Raw genomic sequence first — 23620 nt, forward strand, 5'->3', positions numbered from 1 at the left:
AGAATTTGTTCTTAACTGACTTGCCTGGTTAAATAAAGGTTAAATAAAAAAAAATGTATTTTGTTAAAGACAACACACTGGCCAATCAGAATCCACTCTCTGCTACAATAGCCAATAACAATCCACCGACTCCACCCACTTACTAATAGTTCAATAATTCCCGTCGAGGATTGAAACGGATAGGACTTGTATACTTCAGATTATTGAGAGATGGAGGAGAGGAGACGAGGAAGCTTCACACTCCCCGCCGCCCCCCATTTGAATCTGCCTCCTGCAACTACCCCACATTCCCCCTTCCTCTCAGTCATCCTTCCTTATCCTCCCAGTTGATTCCTGCCACCTCCTACTGCACAACACACATCATCTCTCGTCTCTCCCTGATCTCGCTCGAACAATACAGAGCTCGTGTCCCCCCCCCCATCCTGGACTCCTCTCTCTCGCTTCCAGTGCTGCCGTCAACATCCCACCTCTGCCCAGCAGGCAAAGGCTGGAGAATGTAGCAGCACTGCTCTCTCTACAACGTCACACACACACACACACACACACACACACACACAAAATACAAACGGCCTTTATTTATTTACCTCACCGTTTCAGAACTGCCTTTACAAGACATTTAAAAGCTCACATCAACGCTGGCTCTCAGCACGCTTCCTCTTCCCCCCCCTCTATATCTCCCTCTATGTCTCCCTCTATATCCCCCTCTATGTCTCCCTCTTGTTAACTCCCTCTAGTTGGATTGTCATCATAGCCAATTCCAGGAGAGCACACACATTATCCCAGTGGTAATCTTTTAAATCCTTATCAAATTAAAAACAAATCATTTCCATAAAGCCGGCCAGGGATCAGACGGGTCAGATCTGGTAAGTGTTTCTGGGATGGCGGCGGTTGTGGCACTGTCGGCTAAAACAGTCACTCTGTCCACTTGAGCCGCTTATGTTCGGACGGACTAGCCTATGTCACAGCCCACGACAGTAGCGATGTTGCTGACCCTGGCCCGATGGAATTAATGCTTTCTCTCAATCTGCTGTATTAATTCCCGCTGCGCTGTATGGTAATCCTGGCTTTAGTACACACACCGAGGCAGAGAGACAGACAGAGAGAGAGAGATGGAGCAGAGTGACAGCGAGAGAGACAGAGAGAGAGAGAGACTAATGCAGCGTAAATCATAAAGAGCAGGCCATGTATAGCTTACTACTTCAGCCAGTGTTAAAGCAAACCCCACTATCACCGCCATGACATGTTCTTTTAATACAGATGAATAGCGTCTTATCTCTTCTGCCCTGTAAACAAATACCTAATGCATGATTAGCAATAGAATTCCCATCTACACCTAAGCTCAACACACACACACACACACACACACACACACACACACACACACACCTAGGACGCAATAGGCTAAATTCAGTGTTTGGCCTCTGAAGAGCAACCTCTTCCAAAGCTTATTAGCTGAGGCGATCTTTTCCATTTGAGATTGACGCCCCGCACACTTCTCCTGACGTGTGTAGTACGACCGACGCTACGAGGGGAAAAAGGAGGAGTCAAACCATCTGAATACCGATCCCTTCGGAGTAAACAACGGCCCTTCAATGTTGGGGCAGTAAACCTGCTTTCCAGGTTGTTGGGGGGGGGGAAACCCGAACAGCAGGCCTACTCCGTTTCACTTTCACAACGCAGCTCGTTAAACTAGCTCGGAGCCTGACAGAGCTGGGACTGTGAGAGGATGAGGAAGTCACAGAAGCCTGACTATGACTGGATAGAACACACATAGGCACTTTCAGAGAAGTAGCCTCGCTAAATTGTAAACACCGACACTAACAGAATTAGCTAGCTAATCATTTCTCAGTGCCAGAATGTCTTTTTCTGAAGAGCTAAGCGCCTGATTCTACAAATCAAAGCCTTGGTTTGAAGACTGATGATAGAATATTAATCCGGTGCGTTACTGCTCTGCTGGAGCAAAAGCCTGCACCACCCACAGTGGAAAAGACTGGTTTCAATATGAGACCAGCGTAGAAAAGTCAAGAACAACAGTCTAAATTTGGTCTAGGTTGTAGTTTGGACCTGTTCATTGACAACATCTATAGCAAACAACAAATGAACAAGTGGCTTTGCCAAATGGCCATGGTCAGCCCAGCCTGTCCTGAACACACACAGTGGAGTTTCTGTAAGCATAATGTCATCCATTTGTAGGCCAACTTTGGCCCGGTTCGTGATTTGATTTCATCAATAGATGTGACTAAACGCATCCCATATTGCATTTCACTAAAAAGGGATGTCACGGATATTATTTTTGACGCTATATCGTATCGTTTTGACATTAATCGCAATAGTGTTTTTGCACTAGTTTGCTGGGCCCGCACCAAAACTGTTTCCTTCGTAGCTCGTTCTCCATCTTTTTAAATAGGGAGACTATTTGTTTTCAGCATTTATTTCCATGACTGAAACTCGTGTTCTCATGGATCTCTCGTCCCTCTGCGGCAGACATACGGTGAGAAATGTGTTTGGAACATCGATGCAAATGCATATAGAATCGTGAGAGTCGCTAAAACGTATCGGCACCCAAGTACCATGATAATATTGTATCGTGAAGTCCCTGTCAATTCCCAGCCCTAGTGTTTCAATAATAACAAATTACCGAAAGTGCATGAATAATAGGTTTCTGGGGTGTTCCATGCTCAATCAAGTACAATGTACCCCCTCAAATATTTGAGTCACCCTTTCCAGGCAGGAGATTTCCGTGGTAGCAGTGACGTCAGGAACCTAGCGGGTGAACAAAACGACGTAAATAGCCAAGAAACACGAGGGCAAAGTCTCACTTTAGTAGACTTTCTGGTAAATGCATGTGTTGTGGGCTTCAAAATTTGGTATCTTTCAGCACTTCACTTACACAGCCCCCCCATGCACTGTCGCTGCACAAGGTGGGATATGGGATTTGTATTTCCTTGTGCGATATACAAGAGTACGAAAACAAAACTGCAGAAATAGCTACAGCAATTTTGCTATACATTTTACTTGCACATGTACTCATGCTTGACTTTTGCAGTTCGCGCACATTTCTTTTTTTTGGTCGCAAATGCGCGTAAAATGGCAGCACTGTCCTGCAAAAGAGTGAGCAATGGCGAATCTCTATTGGGAAGTGCTTAGACCAAGACTAGGCTTATTCTGAGGCCAGGAAACCGGTGCCCGGGTTGCTGATCTGATCCCTTGAGGTGGTCAGTCAGCGGTGAGGAAGTCTGTCTGCACTACAGCTCCCGTTAGGCAGTGGGGTGCTGCTGCACAAAACACCAGGGGTGTATTCCCGAGTCTCGCAACGGAAACAATTTACTGTTTAAAGAACCAAAACGGAAGTAAACAGAGCAAACGGAACGAAAACAGGTAGGTCACTCCCCGTTTTCCTTCCGTTTGCTTCTTATTGGTTCCTAGAGTAAATGGTGTCTGTTGCGAGACGTTCCGCAAAACACAAAACATTTTGCAACGGAATCCGTCTAATGAATACATCCCAGGGTCACAAAACGTTCAGATAGAAATGTATAACGGACAGACATCTAGCCCATCTCCAACTTGTAGAATAAGCAATAGGCTTAAAGCTCTTTTCGTGACAGTTATATCTGCAACGTTACAGAAGATTCACATATATAGACTGTATTTTGCAGAATAGAAATGATCTGTGTCAGGTAGAAAAGTGAATCATGTCAGCTCTATACTTAAAGTCTCTAAGCTATTTGATGAACAACAGGCTACCTGCCACTTGGTAAAACGTTCAGCACATCAGCAAGGATCACTCGGATTAAAGCAAATGTAACACATTGTCAGAAACAACTTTGAGGAAGACATTGGATCTATGTTCGTTGCTCGCCACCACGCTACATATTATGACCGCGAAAAGTCCATCAAGTAATACATGGCGACAGCATAACATACTGTGCTTCTGAAGCTTTGAAGCTTAAGCTTGGTAAGGGATTTTAAGCCTAGCCGTTACAGCCTGAGCCTAGACTACAAGTCAGACACTTGTTAACATGTTATCCCACGTTCACCACATCCATCCGCTGTTCAATTCACACAATTGCGAATGCCACCGATATCCACTCTTCACCAACAAAACAGACATCACCAAACCCTCCACCACATCATTCTTTCCCGTATAGGCTTGACTTCCTACTGTAACAGACTAGACACTCAAACCCTGACGAGAATTGAAATGTTTGGCAGAGGAAGGTGTAGCCAAATCTGAAAAGGTCAAATTGGTTTTCTGTTATAGTAAGGCATTTTATTTGTATTTTTTGCAAATATAATAACAACTTGGTGGGAGCTCATATTAATCCTGTTTCACAAGTGTGTACTAATATGCATGTGATTTGGAAATGTGTTTTTTTGCATAGCCCAACTCTCCCTCAGACACCCTTGGGGAATGGGTCACGGCCAGGGTCACACCCAAAGTGCTTATAGCAAACAGTTTAGCATGAATCGTATCTAAAGGTCACAGACAACAGGGCCTATCCACACTACTATACACCTAACGGGAGATAACATCTTTGTCTGGGCTGCACAGCAGTTAGACACAGCAGTTAGCTCCAACAATAATAGCTGACAGAATGTGTTGCTAAGGCTGGCATCAATGGCCTCGCAAACACCACACACTCCAAAATGCAACATTTCCATCGCCTCGCATTTCCCGACAACATCCCAATGGTAGCTGCCTGCCTGTAAGCCTGCATTTGTTATTTAAAACCTGTGTTAATAAACAGTTATCTTAAAACACCAGTGATTGAGTGGGCAGAGTCAGGCTACTGAAGGGGAGAGATACACAGATGTGAATGGATGGATGTAGTCTGATTAAATCAGGCTGTAATACACAATTAATTGTTACTCACAGCCTGAAACCAATCCCTGCAAAATAGTGTAAATGTTGCTTACATGTCAGAATGTTTAATAAAATTACATTTAAAAGATGCACTATGCAGAAATCGCTTTGCCATTTCCTGGTTGCTAAAATCCTAATAGTTTGACTAATTTCACTTTATGTGACAAAACAAGCAAGTATAGTGTAGAGAATCATTGTACCATCTAAACCACTGTGAAATACATTTTCCAAAAACTATTATATTTTCAGCTGTTTGAAGCTGGTGTATGAAACTGAAAGTAAGAAGCAAAAACAAAACTTAAGAATAGGAAGCATAGAAATAATGCACATGGTACAGATCTACAGCATCTTAGGCTTGCTTTTAATGAGTGACATATCTATAACTCACATTTCTATGTGAATTTGGTCGGGTCGCCCCAAAAAAAGTGATATATTGCAGCTTTCAAAGCTTACTCTACCGGTTGTCTGTGCAGTTTGTCCTTCAGCTGTTCTGGAGACAAAATAACCACAGGAAAGTATTGTTTTCCTGACTTTTTAGAGAGCCAGTAGGTATATGCTTCTGTTCGCCAACAAGGTAAAATTTGTTTAATATTGGATATTCATTTGTTATTTTTTTAATCTCTTCAATAGCTATTTAATCAAGCATGCAATGAAAATGGTATATTCTGAATCAGGGGAAGATGAGGAACAACTAACACCTTTTTTTGTGTGTGACGTTTCATTCTTCCTCCGAAAATTCCCCAAAAATCTAAAGTTAACTAAGCATACGTGTGGATTGTTCTCCATCCTACCGATTTGGAATTTAACATTTTCATTGTCACGGCATCCTTGGTTCAATAGCTATTGACGGGAGAAAAACAAATATATCCAATATAAAACTAACTTAATCTTGGTGCCGAACAGAACCATATACCCTCCCCTCAAAAAGTTGGGTAAAACTGCTCAGAAAACTGGAAGAGTACGTTTAAATGAAATTTTATTCAACATTCTAGCTTGTAGGGTGCATTCACACGATTTTGAAGGCATTAGTTTCAGACCGGTAAACACACTATTTTTTAAAACTAGGCAAGTCAGTTAAGAACACATTTTTATTTATAATGACGGCCTAGGAACAGTGGGTTAACTGCCTTGTTCAGGGGCAGAACGACAGATTTTTTACCTTGTCAGCTCGGGGATTCGATCTACCAACCTTTCGGTTACTGGTCCAATGCTCTAACCACTAGGCTACCTGCCGCCCCCCCAGTTCATTGTGTATAACTGCCAGAGATGGGCAGAACTTATTTCACATGTATACGAAATATCTATTTCAACTACATCTGAGTATTTTGTCATTTCTGTTACACTAGGCTGAACTACACATCAATGTATTTTGCGACAAGATACTTTCAAGGAGGTGCAATTTGTGTTTTCAAATTATTATTTTTATTGCACTTCATATTTTGCCACCCCCTTTCCCCCTGCATTGGTATCTGAAGCCTGATTGCACTATGGTGTGATAAGAGTGTCTGTTAAAATGAACTAAATATCAAATGTATATGTAAAAATGTACAATTGCAAAGCATGCTGAGTATAATTCTAATGAGCTCTGCCCCGAAACAAGGCCAATAATAATACTGTGTGCCATTTATCTGTTTCGTATTGTAATCTTTAATTATTTCTTATTGGTGTTACATTGTCGAGAAGGAACCTGCAAGTACACATTTCATATATCAAATCTTGTACGTATAAGTAATAAAACATGAAACAGTATGATTTGCTGTTCATCTTGGTGTGTTCATTTTCACACATAATGTTACATTTTGATCTCTTTCTTGCAGACACTATTATCCGGGGGGCCTTGCTCAACTAAGGTAGATAAACAACAACATATCAGTCATAGCAAGGAAACATTTCTGTAAACTTTACTAAGACATTGTCGCTGTTCGGCCCCAGCTACTTGCAAATGTATCCTTAAATACAAAATACATGTATTTTAATTAAATACATTACAAAATAAAAGTATTTGGTTGTTTATTTTGATACATTGACCTTTATGGTATTTTGGTATTCCCTGACTAATCAGGCTAGGATGGATGCAGAAGACCCCGTCCTGCTCCCTCTATCAATTGGTCTCTTCTAATCTTTCACCGCATCATTCCATCATAAACAGATAGGCCTAACAGATTAATGTAACAGATGAAAAAAAAATGGCATATTATTTATATTCAAAGCAAAAAATAAATAAATAAATAGCTTCTGCCAACAGATGGTGGTGGTGGTGTTAGCAGGGTGGTAAATCAACTTTTTGGTCCACCAGCCGCAGTGCCGCAATTTTACCAGCCACTTAAATGTTGGAAATATTATTAGAATTAAGATGAATCACAGAAAAGACTGTACAAATCACAGATTACTGTACACCCCACCCCGCGTTCACCACGTTAGCATTCAGATTTCTCTCTTCCAGAGCTGACCCACTCAAATAAATAAATATATATATGTTTTTTTTTTTACGTCAGCTTTGGATAAAATAAACTGCTCCCAAATGCAATGCAGCTGGTAAGAATAGACATTTTACCAGATAATGCCAAAATCTACCAGCATTTGAGTTGGCTGGTGTTAACTTTCCACCCTGGGTGGTAGATGGGCTGTTTTGGTAATAGCCGGAATGACTCTTGGTCTGGTCTTCAGAACCCATCGTTAATAAGCATCATTAAAATGATAGAATTCTAGGATGGCATTATGTCAGATGCAAATCGAACTAAAGCGGATTTGAGGGATGGGGGCCTCAGATGGTTGGGACCCTGAAGCCAGACACAGTTGACAAATTGTTTCCTTTAGCAAGCTACTGCAACTGACTGACACATTTGAATTAGGTAGGGTTTTTCTCCCTACACATACATACAACACACCAATTTGACTGGTAAACATTGACTGACCGAGGCACAATATAAGGCGGATGAGCAATTATGTACCTGGGTTCAGGCAGTATGATTTTCTTGCTCGCCCGGGCCGCTGGAGTAGATTTGCTCTTCTCCATCGCCATCAAATAGCTGACATCGGCGAGAACTGCTTCGAGGTCCGCCATCTTCAACCTTGAGTGGACACAACACCTGTCGTGGGAACGTTTTTTTGTTTTTATATATAGGAAAGACAAAGCGAATGTCCACGGAATCTAGCTAGATCCAACCAGGGCGACCAAGACAGCTATGCGGATGACAAGGGGCGACCATCGAATGGTGCGTTTCGTTTTCTTCCTCTAGGTTTGGCAAACACGGTCTCTCAAAACACAACCATTGTGACAGAAAAACAAATTGATAGCTCACTAGATGACTAGTTTATGGAGAGTTCACTCATCTGGGTGTGTTTTTGTTCTTCTTTTCTTCCATCAATAAGGTTCCGTTATGTGCAAAACGTGTGTGGTGGTTTCATGGCCCCCTGAATATAAGCAGTTAAAAATAAATGGCAGACAAGATTGATGAGATTTTCGTTTCTGCACCCCCCTCCACACATTCAGAGCGCTTCACTTATTTAGATGGACCACCTGCTAGATTTGGCTAACTAGCGAGCCAGCTAGTTAGCTAATAACTGTCAAACCCCACTGATCCTGGATGATTTGTTTTATCTTCTTGGCAAGCTAAAAAAATAATGTAAATATTGCGGTACGTGTGACTCCAGCAAGACGTATGTTCCAAGCTTCCCAACTGTTTCTTGTCGCCTATGCTTTAATATAAAACAAAACATTAAGCATCGACAAAGATGGGCCGATGACAAGGGTAGAAAGCTAAAATAACAAGAGCAAGCCAGCTCGCCTGTGTAAAAAAAAATAATAATCCGACCACGAATTGAATAGTCCAGATGTCGAATAAGGTAGGTTCACACGTATTCACCAAAATGAACAATCAAAACAATTGCCAGCGTTGCTTTCATATCGCCAGTTGTTGGCTTCCTGTCTGTCTACAATGTTATTCTTGATCAGAGGACATACATCGTACAACGTCGCCATACAGACGCAGGTTGCTAGTTGAATATCCAGGCCAGCATGCAACAACAAAAAATATGCTTAAACAATCAGCTAGATACCCGACAAAAAATCTATCTAGCTAACAAGAAAACAACAATATGTTATTGGCACTACAGTAACTATATGCAATATTTATACAAATGATGCCACGAAAACAGCCAGTTAACGTTAGATTCTAAATTTAACTAGGGGACAATTGTTTGCTACGACCAACTGCTGTGCAAAACGTTGCTACTTGGTAGCGAGTTACTTACAGTAGCTAGCAAGTAGCTAATCCTGTAACTGTAGCCAGTTCAATTTGAACTAACCAGCTAACGTTAGATAATATACTCACTGAGCTAGCGTAGATAGCTAGCGCTAGCTACCAACCGCTTTATCGCACCGACACGAAACCCACTCATGCAGTTAGCGATCTCAGCTAACGAATCCTGATCTTCGGGCAAATGCACGTCATTTCAAACCGCACACAAATTTGACCATAATCATTTCTTTCACCCAGTGTTGTGGGCTCTGGCGTGGAGACACCAGTGGCTAGCTAGCTGTTATGATGGGGGGAGGGGGCGTTGGAAGGAGGAAATTGGCTAGCTAACGTTAGCTTGTCAACCGTCCACGGTCTCTCGCCACTTGACTTCCACTGGAAGTTGAGTCTTTCACCGGGCGACCGACAGAAACTTGCTAGCTAACCAACATACAACGGAAGATAAACGAACAACCTAAGAGCATATTTTGTCTTCTAATGTCAGCTGCCTGTCAGCGTCTTCCTCGAGTCAAGTGTTGTGACCGTACGTTTCTTTTTTTCCTCCCTTGCTTGCGCGCTACCCAAGACGCTTTCCTCTTGCTACAGTAGCCAGAAGGAATCCCCGGACGAGCCGCCGAGATCGGTGCGTTCGACCGAATCTGACGACGCGGGAGAACGTTTTGATATCCTGTTTCGTTTTACGTTCCTCAAAGAGGCACAGATTTCTTCTTGTTTATCCCTGGCGAGTCCGAGTAGAGACCGTAGACTTGACTCCGTTTGGTCGGCTGAGTCTCCTGTGTGCAGCTGTGTGGTGGGGTTTTGTGTGTGTGTCCCCCAGTGTATTCTGTATTCTCAGAAACAAGCTAGTTTAGCTACTGTGAAAGCCCCACTTCCTCACGCTGCGATTGAGACGCCTGGAAAACATGTCACGGAGCCGGATCGCTCATGGACGGGGAACTACATGATTATAAATGCCCAATTACGATTTTAGTAAAAAAAAAAAAAAACGTTTATATAAAATGAGCACTATTCTGTTTAACTAAAAAAGAAAATACATTGTTTGTAACAGTGTTCAAAAGAGGGAGGTAGGCACTAGGCACTCAGTATGGGTATCTTTTTTTTGACTATCACATGAATAATAGATGAGTGACACATTTTATTATTCTTTTTTTTCACCTTTATTTAACCAGGTAGGCAAGTTGAGAACAAGTTCTCATTTACAATTGCGACCGGGCCAAGATAAAGCAAAGCAGTTTGACACATACAACAACACAGAGTTACACATGGAGTAAAACAAACATACAGTCAATAATACAGTAGAAAAATAAGTCTGTATACAATGTGAGCAAATGAGGTGAGATAAGGGAGGTAAAGGCAAAAGAAAAGGCCATGGTGGCGAAGTACATACAATATAGCAAGTAAAACACTGGAATGGTAGATTTGCAGTGGAAGAAAGTGCAAAGTAGAAAGAGAAATAATGGGGTGCAAAGGAGCAAAATAAATAAATACAGTAGGGGAAGAGGTAGATTTGGGGCTAAATTATAGATAGGCTATGTACAGGTGCAGTAATCTGTGAGCTGCTCTGACAGCTGGTGCTTAAAGCTAGTGAGGGGGAAGTGTTTCCAGTTTCAGAGATTTTTGTAGTTCGTTCCAGTCATTGACAGCAGAGAACTGGAAGGAGAGGCGGCCGAAGGAGGAATTGGCTTTGGGGGTGCAGACATCTGGGAGATAACTAGCCGGATCAATCCAATGGACCAATCCCTGAATCAGTAGACAACCCATTTGTGTATCTTGAAACCACTTTATTGTAGGCGTATGTTGGAGACCTGTTTAATCAGATTTTGAAGCATATATACGCATATTTAAATGTGACACTTGATTTTCCTAAAATTCAGTATGCATATGAATTGGCCAGTAGGCCTTAGTATGTGATGCACTGTTAATAAAATACTAATTGCTGACGAATTTTGTTGGGCTTTACAACCTATACAACAGTGATTTATTTTTGGACAAGTATTTTACAAATGGGAAGCAAACACGTCTGATGAAAGCACTGCAAAATTGAGCTCCAATGCCCATCCCAAATGGTATGGGGGTCAGCCGAGCTTCCACCAACCCACCTGACTCTTATCATAGCCTGTCTTCGAAGGCCACTTTGTCTCATAATTCTATTTAACAATGTACGTCATCACACTGTTATATTTGATTTAACCAAGCAATATTTTATTATTATATTTTGTCAATAGATTGATCTTCCTTTTTTTTGTGTGTGCAATTACTGTCGTGGAGACGTAGCGCCACCTGCTGGCCAGTAAATGTAATGTTTTCCAAAGCGCTCCAGTCTAAAATGTCTCAACAGCCCCGTGGTTGTTTGTTTGTCTTTAGCTATGTTTCTAGTAGTACAATTTCACCTACAGTTGACGTACATTCAGAGAGGCACAAGCATGGACGGGAGGTCAGTGAGGTTTTAGAAAGACAGTTTATTCAGCATTGGGTAACAGTGGGGTTAAGCTTGGGATAACGGGTGAGAGGTTACTGCTGAATGCGGCGGATGGACTGGATCTGAGGGGTCTGGGAGTGGGAGCCGAACTCCTTGAAGTGCTTGTACTCGCCGCAGTGACGGTCACACTCCATGATGTACTGGTAGCCACGGTATCCGGGGTACTGGTAGCACACGAAACTGTTAGGTAGAGAGACAGAAAGAGATTTCAGAGTCAGTTGGCGGTAATGGATACTATGAGGCTAAGGGAGTAGTAAAACATTTGATTGGAAATTGAGAGAGAGAAAGAGCGAGAGAGATAGAAGCAGATTGGAGTGAGAGAGAGAAAGTGAGTGAAGTAGAGGGAGGGAGAGAGAGAAGGAGAGAGAGAGAGAAGGAGAGAGAGAGAGGTTGACTGTGGTAAGGGCCCGGCTACTCACGCTCCGGACTGGATCCTGAGGGAGCCAACCTCGTTGTTGCACCAGCCCATGGCCTGGAGGGAGGGGTAGTCATCGCTCAGCTCGCCCTTGCGACCAAGGTAGTTCTCGCGCTCATAAATGGTCATACGACACTCCCTGTGGTTCTGGAGGGGCGAAGACGGACGGACGGACGGATGGACGGACGGACGGGGGGGGATTGTCAGTTAGTCAGTCAAGAGGAAGAGTGTGGAATAGATAGTGATGGAAACAGATAGGAGTAGACAGAGAGCGGTAGTTTAGTTACTCACAGCGCAGGCAATGGGCCTAAAGGAGGTCATCCTCTCGATGTGGTAGGCATTGCTACCGCCGAAGGCGTCGCACTGGGGGTACTCTCCTCTCTCCAGCACAAACTGCTGGCCCTGGTAGGAAGCATGCTCATAGCCAACCCAACTATAGGAGCGAGAGGGAGAAAGGGAAGAAGTAAGACATCACATTGAGATCATCATTTTCCCTCAGCTTCTCTGAGCAATAGTTCTAAAGACTGAAACCAGCGAGTGGAAGGTCTGTTTTGAGTGTTTCTGCGGGTGGGGATATGAAGTGGGGATTTGTGTGTAAGTACTCACGCTCCACTCTCCACCCTGAGGGAGCGCACAGTCTCGAACCCGAACTCCATCACGTTGCAGCACTCTGAGGTGAACTCATGCCGACGGCCCTGGAAGCACTCCTCGTCGAAGACAATGATCTGAGAGGGACAGACAGAGAGAGAGAGAGAGACATGTGTTACATACTGTATCTATCTATCTATTTACCTGGACAGGTTCAAGCTGAGATTTGTGTGCAGCACGGGAGGCTGCTGAGGGGAGGACGGCTCATAATAATGTCTGGAATGGAATAAATGGAATGGTATCAGACACGTGGAAAACATGTGCTTGACGCGTTCGATAAGTTCCATTCATTCCGTTCCAGACATTACTGTTAGCCCGTCCTCCCCAATTAAGGTGCCACCAGCCGCCTGTGGTGTGCAGCCGTAAGTCTCTACAACTCTTTAGAGTTAATATGGTCTGTGATTTGTCTAAATCCGTGCAGGGTGTAATGTGTTCAGCGGGAACAGAAAGAGCGTGTCTAGACCCGACCCTGCTGTTGACCGAACAGACTGCTGTGATAAACGGTTTGTCACATTGATCCTAGAGACCCGTTTCTCCCGCATCTCTCTGGTCAAAGAGTTTTCCTGGACCCACAGACTGAGCTCAAATCCTTGACAAATTCATCCTTCTTTCCCCTCTTCCTTCCTTGAGGTAATCACTGATCTGCCACGGTGGGATAGGTGGAAGTAAGAATTCCACCACATTGCTTTTAGGTCATGGACGGATGTATTTTAAAGTATTGAAACAGGTCCACGGCAGGCCTTTTATATGATGCACACTCAGTAAGCCAGTCTCACATACCTTCCAGTGGCCGGAGAACTTGGTGCAATGGTGAGTCATCTTATTGTCTGGAATGAGAGAGGACAGAGAGCAGGGCTGTTATAAACAATAGTGCTTTTACAAATAGCAGAATGTTACATTTGGACAATGTGCAACTCGGGATGCTAGTTAGACCGCTGAACGTTTCTTTCCCACCCATTCATACTCACATTATACACACTCTCTCTCTCTCCCTCACACACACACACACACACACACACACACACACACACACACACACACACACACACACACACACACACACACACACTTTCTTCACATATAAACACACACACTGCCCCAGACACGCAACAAAGTTCGGCAACAAAGTTTGCCCATATAAAAAATACTGACCATCAAACAAATATACAGGTAAATATATATATATATATATATATATATATATATATAACAGAGGTATGCAAAGTAGCTGGTGGAGGGAGAAAATGGAGCAGCATTGTGCTTCAACCCCCATAATAGATTCCAGTACAGCAGGACTCCCTCCCTGTGTAATAAACTATTCATATTGTACCACCGCATCAATGCTGTTCTACGCTACATGGCCTGCTTTTATGTACTGAAAAGGCCCGTACAGCTCGGCTGGTTTAGCTCTGTATGCAGGGCTAAAAGTCTTGGTTTAGCTATGTGTTGTTCAGGGCTGAAACGCCTGTGAGGATAGTATCCCAGCGAGGCTAAAAGCATGCGCTGTGGAGTGGCTGGCCTGAATAGCAGGACCATTGTGTGATGCTGGATTGAAAGCGTCAGCAGCTATTTACAGATCCTGTACTGGAATGAGGAAAGTCCAACAGGCCAGGGGCCACATCTAGGATATTCCTTTTTAGGTCTCCTTTTCCTATTTTTTTTTTATGCTACTCTTGATTTTTCTCTCTATTTTCTCCCTTTTTTCTTCCGATTGTTCTCTTTCCATCCCTTGTCGGCCCCTGGTCCCTGTTCCCGGGGCCCAGAGTTATGCCCCTGGGCCTGCCTGGCTGCGGTGTGAAGTGGTGGCGGGCAGACCGAGTCATTATGGGGCCTGCTACCCTACCCTAGGTACTCTGACCTGCTCTGTCTTCCTGCCTGGCTGGCTGGGTGGATGATCAGGCTGGTGCTATGGTTCTCTGGGTGGGACAGAGAGACTCACCTTGCTTTGATGCCCTTGGCTGTCCCGGAATGAGAGTGAGAGGACTCACGCGCCCCCACCCTTTTAAAGCCTCCCCTGGCAAAGGGCCACACTGAAAGCCCCAGCTCAGCAGCGGGGAGGAGCCTCTCTTTGTCCCGCCGACAAAAGCAGGGTTAATCTATAGAGGGACAGAAGTGCAGACACCACACTATCACCCAGGGCAGGGACCAGGGGTAGGGAGAAGAGGAGGAGAGAAGAGACAAGTGCAGGGCACTTAGAGAGAATGTCAAGGGGCGACGAGAGGAGGGGGATTCCCTCAAAAAGCCACGTATAGTAGCCTACACTTGATTTTTCTCTCTCTCTCCCTCTCTGTCTCTCTCTACCTCTTCCTCAGTATCTCCTCCTTTCACTTCTTCTTTATTTCCATCGTTCACAATCACATCTCATGGATTCTTATGGGTCTGTCAACTAACTAGCTATATCCCAAGAGCCTAATGGATGACCCTGTCCTCTCTGTTGACAAGCATGTCATGTCCTTTACTCACCTGTAGGGAGAGACCTGTCTGTCTCCCTGTCTGTCGCACCCTGGTTCACCTCATCTGCTCTGTTACAATCACTGTCCCCTATTTCCTCTAAAGGATCGATAAAGTATTCTGTCTGTCTGTCTGTCTGTCTGTCTGTCTGTCTGTCTGTCTGTCTGTCTGTCTGTCTGTCTGTCTGCGCGTCTGTCTGTCTGTCTGTCTGTCTGTCTGTCTGTCTGACTGACTGAATTGTTATTATGTCATCACTAATGCCTTTGGTTGATTGTCATGGTAAAAGGTTGACAGGACTGAAGCCGAACATCTTCAATATAAACGTACAAGTTAAACTTGTGCACGGTTGACTTTTAGATTGTTGATGACTAAGGTGTTGTTATTCTGTTAGCCCCACAATGTGACACGGCATGTAGCGTTGATGGTGCGTATCTTATTCCTCCCGTCGAATTCATCATAGTTAATCTGCAGCATGATCAGGGCATGCGCCCATGTTTCATAACACAGAGCAGCAGGAGGCTCCATTTGGTGCTGGAATGTGGACATCTCGTCTGGAAGATAGAGAGAGAAACATAGAGAGAGAGAGAGAGAGAGAGAGAGGGAATAAGCCGAGCCAAGAAATGAGACAGAGGACTGAGTTGGAAGAGGGTCAGCAGTAGGCAAGTCTTTCTCCAGCTGCTTTAGCATGAAACCCTCAGACTGGTCACACTTCAACAGTGGAACGGACTGCTTAGGGAAACAAATGGTGTTTATGAACTATTATAGTTGGTTAACCATTAGGCTAACCAAATGGCTATGTCATTTTTACCTAGGCGGTGTGTCCTTTTTTTCGAAGGGAATATTCTTGTATTTCATTAACTTTCCTAAATATGTTTATATATATTTTTTAACCATCACAACTGAATCAATTCAAAAGTATAAATCATGCCTTTTACATATGCATTTATTTAATTTGTTGTTTAACAAACTGTGTTATAGTGTTGTAGGTCAGTACAAAAAGAAGAAAACAATTACTCAAAAAAACTTCACAGCACTAAAATAAGGTTGCTTACAATAATTTATTCATTCATGAACACATGTTGTTTTGACATGTTTTGACAAACTCTGTTATAAGGCGTAAGCTGTTTATAACACATTAGCCATAGCTGTAGTATTGGCCATGGCTTTTGCATTAGCCATAGCTTTAGCATAGCCATGGCTTTGGTGTTAGCCATAGCTTTAGCATAGCCATGGCTTTGGTGTTAGCCATAGCTTTAGCATAGCCATGGCTTTTGCATTAGCCATAGCTTTAGCATAGCCATGGCTTTTGCATTATCCATAGCGTTAGCATGCCATAGCTTTAGCATAGCCATGGCTTTGGTGTTAGCCAGATACCTGTAGCATTAGCTCACAACACTGTGTTGAGCGAGCACAGCGCTGTGCTGGCTGTTATGACAGCAGAGTGACTGCCCAGTCAACCATTAGTCAACAGAGAAAGGAGCAGAGACTAGACTGGTACTAGCCTACCTCTCTCTGACTGGATCCTGTGGAAAGCTGGTATCTATGGCTGTATGGCTGCCTTTACACAGCCAGCTCAATTCTAATCTTTTTTTCACTAATTGGTCGTTTGACCAATCAGATCAGCTCCTTTTCCAATAAAAAGATCAGAATTGGACTGCCTTTGTAAACACAGCCTATGTTGCCTATTATACACTGCCCTGCTTAGAATGAAGATAACAGAAGAATGACTGAATTATAAATAATACAGAGGTGGATTTCCTAGACATTGATAGGTGCCCGGGTTTCCATGTAAAATTGGTCTATGTATTTTTGCATTTTATCTGTTGAGATCATCATTTGCCATTATTTTAAACACTTTTTTTGTACCCTTACTCTACCAACCTTTACTCTACCAACCTTTACTTTACCAACCTTTACTTTACCAACCTTTACTCTACCAACCTTTACTCTATCAACCAACCTTTACTTTACCAACCTTTACTCAACCAACCTTTACTCTACCAACCTTTACTCTACCAACCTTTACTCTACCAACCTTTACTCAACCAACCTTTACTCTATCAACCAACCAACCTTTACTTTACCAACCTTTACTCAACCAACCTTTACTCTACCAACCTTTACTCTACCAACCTTTACTCTATCAACCAACCTTTACTTTACCAACCTTTACTTTACCAACCTTTACTTTACCAACCTTTACTCAACCAACCTTTACTCTACCAACCTTTACTCTACCAACCAACCTTTACTCTACCAACCTTTACTCAACCAACCTTTACTCAACCAACCTTTACTCTACCAACCAACCTTTACTCTACCAACCTTTACTTAACCAACCTTTACTTTACCAACCTTTACTCAACCAACCTTTACTCTAACAACCTTTACTCTACCAACCAACCTTTACTCTAGCAACCTTTACTTAACCTACCTTTACTTTACCAACCTTTACTCAACCAACCTTTACTCAACCAACCTTTACTCAACCAACCTTTACTCTAACAACCTTTACTTTACTTTACTAACCTTTACTCTACCAACCTTTACTTTACTCTACCAACCTTTACTCTACCAACCTTTACTTAACCTACCTTTACTTTACCAACCTTTACTTTGCCAACCTTTACTCTACCAACCTTTACTTTACTTTACCAACCTTTACTCTACCAACCTTTACTTTACTCTACCAACCTTTACCCTACCAACCAACAAATACTCTACCAACCAACCTTTACTCTACCAACCTTTACTCAACCAACCTTTACTCTACCAACCAACCTTTACTCAACCAACCTTTACTCAACCAACCTTTACTCAACCAACCTTTACTCTACCAACCAACCTTTACTCTACCAACCTTTACTCTACCAACCTTTACTTAATCTACCTTTACTTTACCAGCCTTTACTTTACCAACCTTTACTCAACCAACCTTTACTCTAACAACCTTTACTCTACCAACCAACCTTTACTCTAGCAACCTTTACTTAACCTACCTTTACTTTACCAACCTTTACTCAACCAACCTTTACTCAACCAACCTTTACTCAACCAACCTTTACTTTACTTTACTAACCTTTACTCTACCAACCTTTACTTTACTCTACCAACCTTTACTCTACCAACCTTTACTTAACCTACCTTTACTTTACCAACCTTTACTCTACCAACCTTTACTTTACTCTACCAACCTTTACCCTACCAACCAACCTTTACTCTACCAACCAACCTTTACTCTACCAACCTTTACTCAACCAACCTTTACTCAACCAACCTTAACTCAACCAGCTAGTTTTGGACTCATTATGCCCTAGTAGTGGATTTTCATCACAGCTGTACCCTTGACATTCTATGACACACAAACACAAGCCAGTCCTCCTCCCTGTGACTGCCTGAATACTTCACTTTATACAGTGACACTTCCCACAAGGCCTCATGTTGTCACTAGGCAGGAACCTGCAACTCTGCCTCAGGCTCTGGGCCATACATAGGTCACTATACTGCTAATGTATTGCTGCTCTATTTCTTGCTTCAGCCAACAGATATGGGTTTTTATCTTAGATAGGTATAGGTGATGAACAATCAATCAATCGAGGATCGCGATGCACACGTCAACATTTAAAAGTCATACAGCAACATGACTACATGATCATTGGTATTGACCTACAGTACACAGTGGAGAGACCTGTACTTGATTGGAAAATGGACGGAGAAGAAGAACATTGTCATAAAGACCTGTGGTGAGAAGGGGTAGGGGAAAATGGGGGGGGGGGGGTTGTTGGAGAGGGTAGAGAGAGAGAAGGGGAGATGGGGTCGAGAGATATGGAAGGAGAGAGAAGAGAGTAGAAGAGTAGAGAGAGGGTTTGACATTCTCCTCCAGGTTATTTCTACTCTATTATTCCGCTTCTCTCGATGTCGCCATCACCCTCCTTTACCACACTTCTAGGTGCTTTATAATGCTGTGGTACTGTCTGTGTGTTAGCTTCATGTCTATGTGAAACATGTGCGTGCTGTATGTGTGTGTGGGAGACAAAAAAAGACAGTCTGTGTGAGATATGATCACCTAGTGACAGGTCCTTTACATGTTCTTTAATAATAATACATTATTTTACTAGGCAAGTCAGTTTAGAACAAATTCTTATTTTCAATGATGGCCTAGGAACAGTGGGTTAACTGCCTGTTCAGGAGCAGAACGACAGATTTTTACCTTGTCAGCTCGGAGATTCGATCTTGCAACCTTTCGGTTACTAGTCCAACGCTCTAACCACTAGGCTACCCACCGCTGCCCCATTATGATCATTCTCATTTGAAAAATATGAATAGGGAGCATAACTTTATTTTATTGATTGCTCTCAACTAACCAGATGAAGAAGAAGAAGATCAGAAAAAAAAATCAGTCCGGACAAAACGTTCGTGAATGGAAATAAATTGCAATCCCACCTTTTCTTATTCACATTTTCCCACTTCAAAATAAAATGTTATGTCATTTGAATCATAAGTCTTTCTCTTTTCAAAACTAAGCTAAGTGCTGGTGCAGTTTCGCCTGTTAGAGTTAGAGAAAGATACAGAGAGAGAGTGTGTGTGTGTTAACTTCTTGCGCCCTCCAGGTCTATGCATTCCTGTGCCCTATATGTTACTGTAGCTTACAGGCCCAGCGCACTAACAGAGGGGGAAATTGCTGTTGTCAGGGCTTTCCATTGACAGTAAAGTGCTTACAGGCAGCGCGGGGGGGCAGAGGAGGGTTCTGGTTGTTGCGATGACCCAGGGGGCTTTGGTCCAGACCAACTCTGATGACGCTGGTGTTTCTATTGTCCACTGAGCCCTTGCGTTCAGCCTTTGCCAGGGTATAAAAGCTAGGGTTCTGCGCTGAGGTGGCCAGCACGATCCAGCCTACCCCACACGCCACAGCAAGCTGTACACGCAGGTAAGGACACACCCCACACAAACTGAAAACAGCAGTCGATCCACAGCAGCAAACAGCACACAGGGGCCCACTCCTCTCAGCCTACCATGCTCGGGTGTGTCACCCCACAGGCGGGGCAGAGGCCCTAACAGAGGCCCAGGCCTCAGGGCCTAGATGAGGCACTCAGACCCCAGGCTGGATTGGTACAATGGATGGTTATTTTCTCCTTGGAGATTCTGATCCATCCTATGGAAGTGTTTGGCCGCTGTTTCCTGCCTCAGTTAGTTACAAAACTAAGAAATAGTAACACATACACAAGCAACACACATTCACTCTGTAGTGAGAACATAGATGCCGCACCTTTACCTGATCTGTGTTTGATCTATTTTTTCGCTCCCTGTCCCTCTTTCTCTCAATCGATCTCTCTACCTCCCACACCATTCTCCCTTTCCCTTTCTTTACTTGCATTCATCCTCTTCTCTCTCGCCCTCTTTCCCCTTCTTCCTCTCTTTTACTCTCACTGCCTGCTCTATCTTCTTTCCTCTGACATTCCTCTCCTCTCCCTGTCCTCTCTCTCATCTCTCTATTCTCCCTCCCTCCCTCTACCCCTTATCCCCCTCCATCCTTTCCTTCTCCCTCCATCCATCCATCCCTCCCCCCGCTCTCTGTCAGAATCTCCTGATCCCTCACCATGTCTCAGACCGCCAAGTCCGCCTCCAGCCAGGGCACTGATGTCAAGGACAAGGGAGCCCCTGCCCCTGCTGCCACTAGCAAGGCCACTAAGACTGGAGAACCCAGCGTCGGAAACTTCCGAGTGAGTCAGCACCCTCATTAAAAATGCACACAACCCACTTGGCACAGGAGCTGGATTCAAATTGTAACTCTAGAAAATAAAGAAGAGTAATGTCCACCCATTGTGTGGGAACAGCAAACAGTTTAAAGTTAGCCATTCTCTTTGAATTTTTATCTGAGCTGGGTTAATTGACTATGGATAGAACATTATACAGGGCGTTTGTTGTGGTTGGTAAATGTTGCTACTTAAGTCGGCGGGTCTTAAGATGACCCCAGAGATCTTGCAGCCTTCACAGCAGTACAGGTGGCTTTGGGTTTAGTGGAAGGAAGCTTCTGTACAGGTAGTCCGAGCCATGAAGAACTTCAGAGCTTTCTAACTGATTGATAAACTGAGTGACAAACGGTAAAGGGCTCTGAGACCGAGTTACATACCTGCAGTAGTAAAAGGCACCAAATGTGTTCTAATTCTATGGCAAAAGGGTCAACACAGAATACAATATTTGTGGAAGAAGGACAGTATCTCACCCTTGACCTCTTCCATTGATAATGGCATCTAACCTCTGACCACTGCCCCCTGTAGATCATGCTGTTTGACCAGGAGAACTTCCAGGGCAGAATGATGGAGATCCAGAACGAGTGCATGAACGTGTGTGAACGCGGCATGGACAGAGTGCGCAGTATCATCGTTGAGTGCGGCCCGTAAGTGGACACACACACCTACAGGGCAAGATTACACACACACACAGTCACACACATATACATCTACAGGACACAATCACACACAAAGCAATCAACTCTACATGCTAGTCCAACACACAGGAAGACAAACTCAGACTGAGCCCAAACATTTGAGCCCAAACACTGATGCTGTCATTTTTCGTGGCCCTTCACGCTCATTTCATTTGGACCCATCTTCTAATCCCTCTCCCCCCTCTCCCCTTGTCCCCGGCGGCCACCCCTCTCCAGCTTTGTTGCTTTTGAGCAGACTAACTTCCGTGGGGAGATGTTCATCCTGGAGAAGGGAGAGTACCCTCGCTGGGATACCTGGAGCAACTCTTACCGTAGCGACTGCCTCATGTCCCTCAGACCCATCCGCATGGTGAGGAACACACGCATTCCAAAACACACACACACACACACACACTGTCACATTTTCCAATATACTCTCTCTCACACACATTCCAAACATGACAGTGACGAATGAGTTCGCTAGAGCGAGAACAGCAGATGACCAGGTCTAATACAGTAGCTAGTGAAGATACCCTCCAACCTTTTCCCTGACACTCTCTCTCCTTCCTTCCCCCCTCTTTCCCATCCCTCTCTCCTTCCCTCCACAGGACAGCCTGGAGCACAAGATCTGTCTGTTTGAGCTCTCCGACTTTAAGGGCAATAAGATGGAGATCCAGGAGGATGACGTTCCCACCCTCTGGGCGCACGGCTTCACCGACAGAGTGGGCAGCGTGAGGGTGCCCGGCGGAGTGTGAGTGTACACACACACACACTCAACCACACACACACTCGTACTTACGCACACACACCAGAAACCTATTTTTATGGATACAGGGACTGAAAAATACTCACCTATATCGAAGATAAAAACCCATATCTGTAGGAGAAGCAAGAAATAGAGCAGCAATACATTAGCAGTATAGTGACCTATGTATGGCCCAGAGCCTGAGGCAGAGTTGCAGGTTCCTGCCTAGTGACAACGAGGCCTTGTGGGAAGTGTCACTGTATAAAGTGAAGTATTCAGGCAGTTACAGGGAGGAGGACTGGCTTGTGTTTGTGTGTCATAGAATGTCACGGGTACATTTATAACTATTGCACACTTTAAGTGGAAAAACAGAACTCCAATGTGAGTCATGTTGTCTCTACAAACAGCCTAAAAATGACTATCAATCTAAATGTAACAAAACATTACCCCCCCCCCCCTCCTCCCTCTCTCTCTCTCTCTCTCTCCTTTCCTCCTCTCTCCAGGTGGGTGGGTTACCAGTACCCCGGATACAGAGGCTACCAGTACCTATTTGAGTGTGGTGACTACAGACACTACAACGAGTTCTGTGCCTTCCAGCCTCAGATCCAGTCCATGCGTCGCGTCAGGGACATGCAGTTCCACCAGCGTGGTTGCTTCAACCTCACCTCCGCCAGCAAGTGAGCGACCTCTGGTGGATGCACGCTGTAACTGCAGCCAGCCAGCCCTCCCTCACTCAACCCGCCCATCGGGCGCTTTTTATTTCTCCAATCCTATTCCTCCTTTCCTTCCCTTCTCCCACCTTCACCCCTCCATCCTAAAGGGATGGAACGGCAGCATCCTACCGACCGGAACAACCTAAATGACTTTTTATGATGCCAAATAATAAACATGTTTTGAAAAACTTGAATTCCGTTCGACCTGGACTACTTTATTCAAAGCCTTGTGTTCACTGTGACAACATTTTGTGCTTCGTTGTCCTTTTCTGTCTGTTTGATATTCATTGTTTCTTTCTCTCTTTTCCCTTTTGTCTGTCCAACTGTGTTCTCCCTATTTGTCTTCCTTCTGTTCTTCTCTCTTCCATCTGTCCTGTTGGACTGAGAAAGGACCATCTGATTAGTGAGGGGTTAAAGGTTGAACACAGCCCCTCTAACCCACTGACAGACAGTCCTGGCCTCTCAGTTGTAGATTGAACAGTGGAAATGATTATTACCTAACAATGAGGATGCATGTAGATAAAGCTTGTATAACGTTATTCAATGTCACCTTGACTGGGCTCCCGAGTGGTGCAGCGGTCTAAGGCACTGCATCTCAGTGCTAGAGCTGTCACTACAG

The 23620-nt window shown here is 44.0% G+C and overlaps 3 protein-coding genes across 3 annotated transcripts in view; 1 reads left to right on the forward strand and 2 right to left on the reverse strand.

The window, feature by feature from the left end:
• Positions 1-9990, reverse strand: part of LOC106563006 (G protein-coupled receptor kinase 3) — a 67679-nt gene extending 57689 nt beyond the window's left edge. Inside the window, 1 exon segment of the mRNA XM_045689891.2 lies at positions 7816-9990. Coding sequence (XP_045545847.1) covers positions 7816-7928 — 113 coding nt within the window. The 5' untranslated portion in view covers positions 7929-9990.
• Positions 9991-11562: 1572 nt separating this feature from the next.
• On the reverse strand, positions 11563-14675 carry LOC106563090 (beta-crystallin A4). The gene is made up of 6 exons (XM_014128319.3): positions 14605-14675; positions 13446-13492; positions 12624-12742; positions 12309-12450; positions 12022-12164; positions 11563-11782 (listed from the first exon to the last, which is right to left on the reverse strand). Exons 2-6 carry the CDS (start codon positions 13482-13484, stop codon positions 11635-11637), a joined length of 591 nt encoding a protein of 196 aa, XP_013983794.1. The 5' UTR covers positions 13485-13492; positions 14605-14675; the 3' UTR covers positions 11563-11634.
• Positions 14676-19971: 5296 nt separating this feature from the next.
• Positions 19972-23195, forward strand: LOC106563089 (crystallin, beta B1). The gene is made up of 6 exons (XM_014128318.3): positions 19972-20043; positions 20695-20836; positions 21395-21513; positions 21781-21913; positions 22152-22294; positions 22792-23195. The coding sequence occupies exons 2-6, from the start codon at positions 20714-20716 to the stop codon at positions 22967-22969; spliced, it is 696 nt and encodes a 231-aa protein (XP_013983793.1). The 5' UTR covers positions 19972-20043; positions 20695-20713; the 3' UTR covers positions 22970-23195.
• The last annotated feature ends 425 nt before the right edge of the window (positions 23196-23620 follow it).

This window comes from Salmo salar, chromosome 11 (assembly GCF_965601325.2).
Source record: "Salmo salar chromosome 11, fSalSal1, whole genome shotgun sequence".
Lineage (NCBI taxonomy): Eukaryota > Metazoa > Chordata > Actinopteri > Salmoniformes > Salmonidae > Salmo > Salmo salar.

Bases quoted from the DNA above. Each gene is read 5' to 3' on its own strand.
- LOC106563089 (XM_014128318.3), top strand. From the start codon at position 20,714: ATGTCTCAGACCGCCAAGTCCGCCTCCAGCCAGGGCACTGATGTCAAG. The intron at 21,514-21,780 runs GTAAGTGGACAC...ACCCCTCTCCAG, and splicing joins ATCATCGTTGAGTGCGGCCC to CTTTGTTGCTTTTGAGCAGA. The intron at 22,295-22,791 runs GTGAGTGTACAC...TCCTCTCTCCAG, and splicing joins GTGAGGGTGCCCGGCGGAGT to GTGGGTGGGTTACCAGTACC.
- LOC106563090 (XM_014128319.3), bottom strand. From the start codon at position 13,484: ATGACTCACCATTGCACCAAGTTCTCCGGCCACTGGAAG. The intron at 12,743-13,445 runs GTATGTGAGACT...TGTCCCTCTCAG, and splicing joins AGTTCTCCGGCCACTGGAAG to ATCATTGTCTTCGACGAGGA. The intron at 12,165-12,308 runs GTGAGTAACTAA...TCGCCCCTCCAG, and splicing joins TTAGGCCCATTGCCTGCGCT to AACCACAGGGAGTGTCGTAT.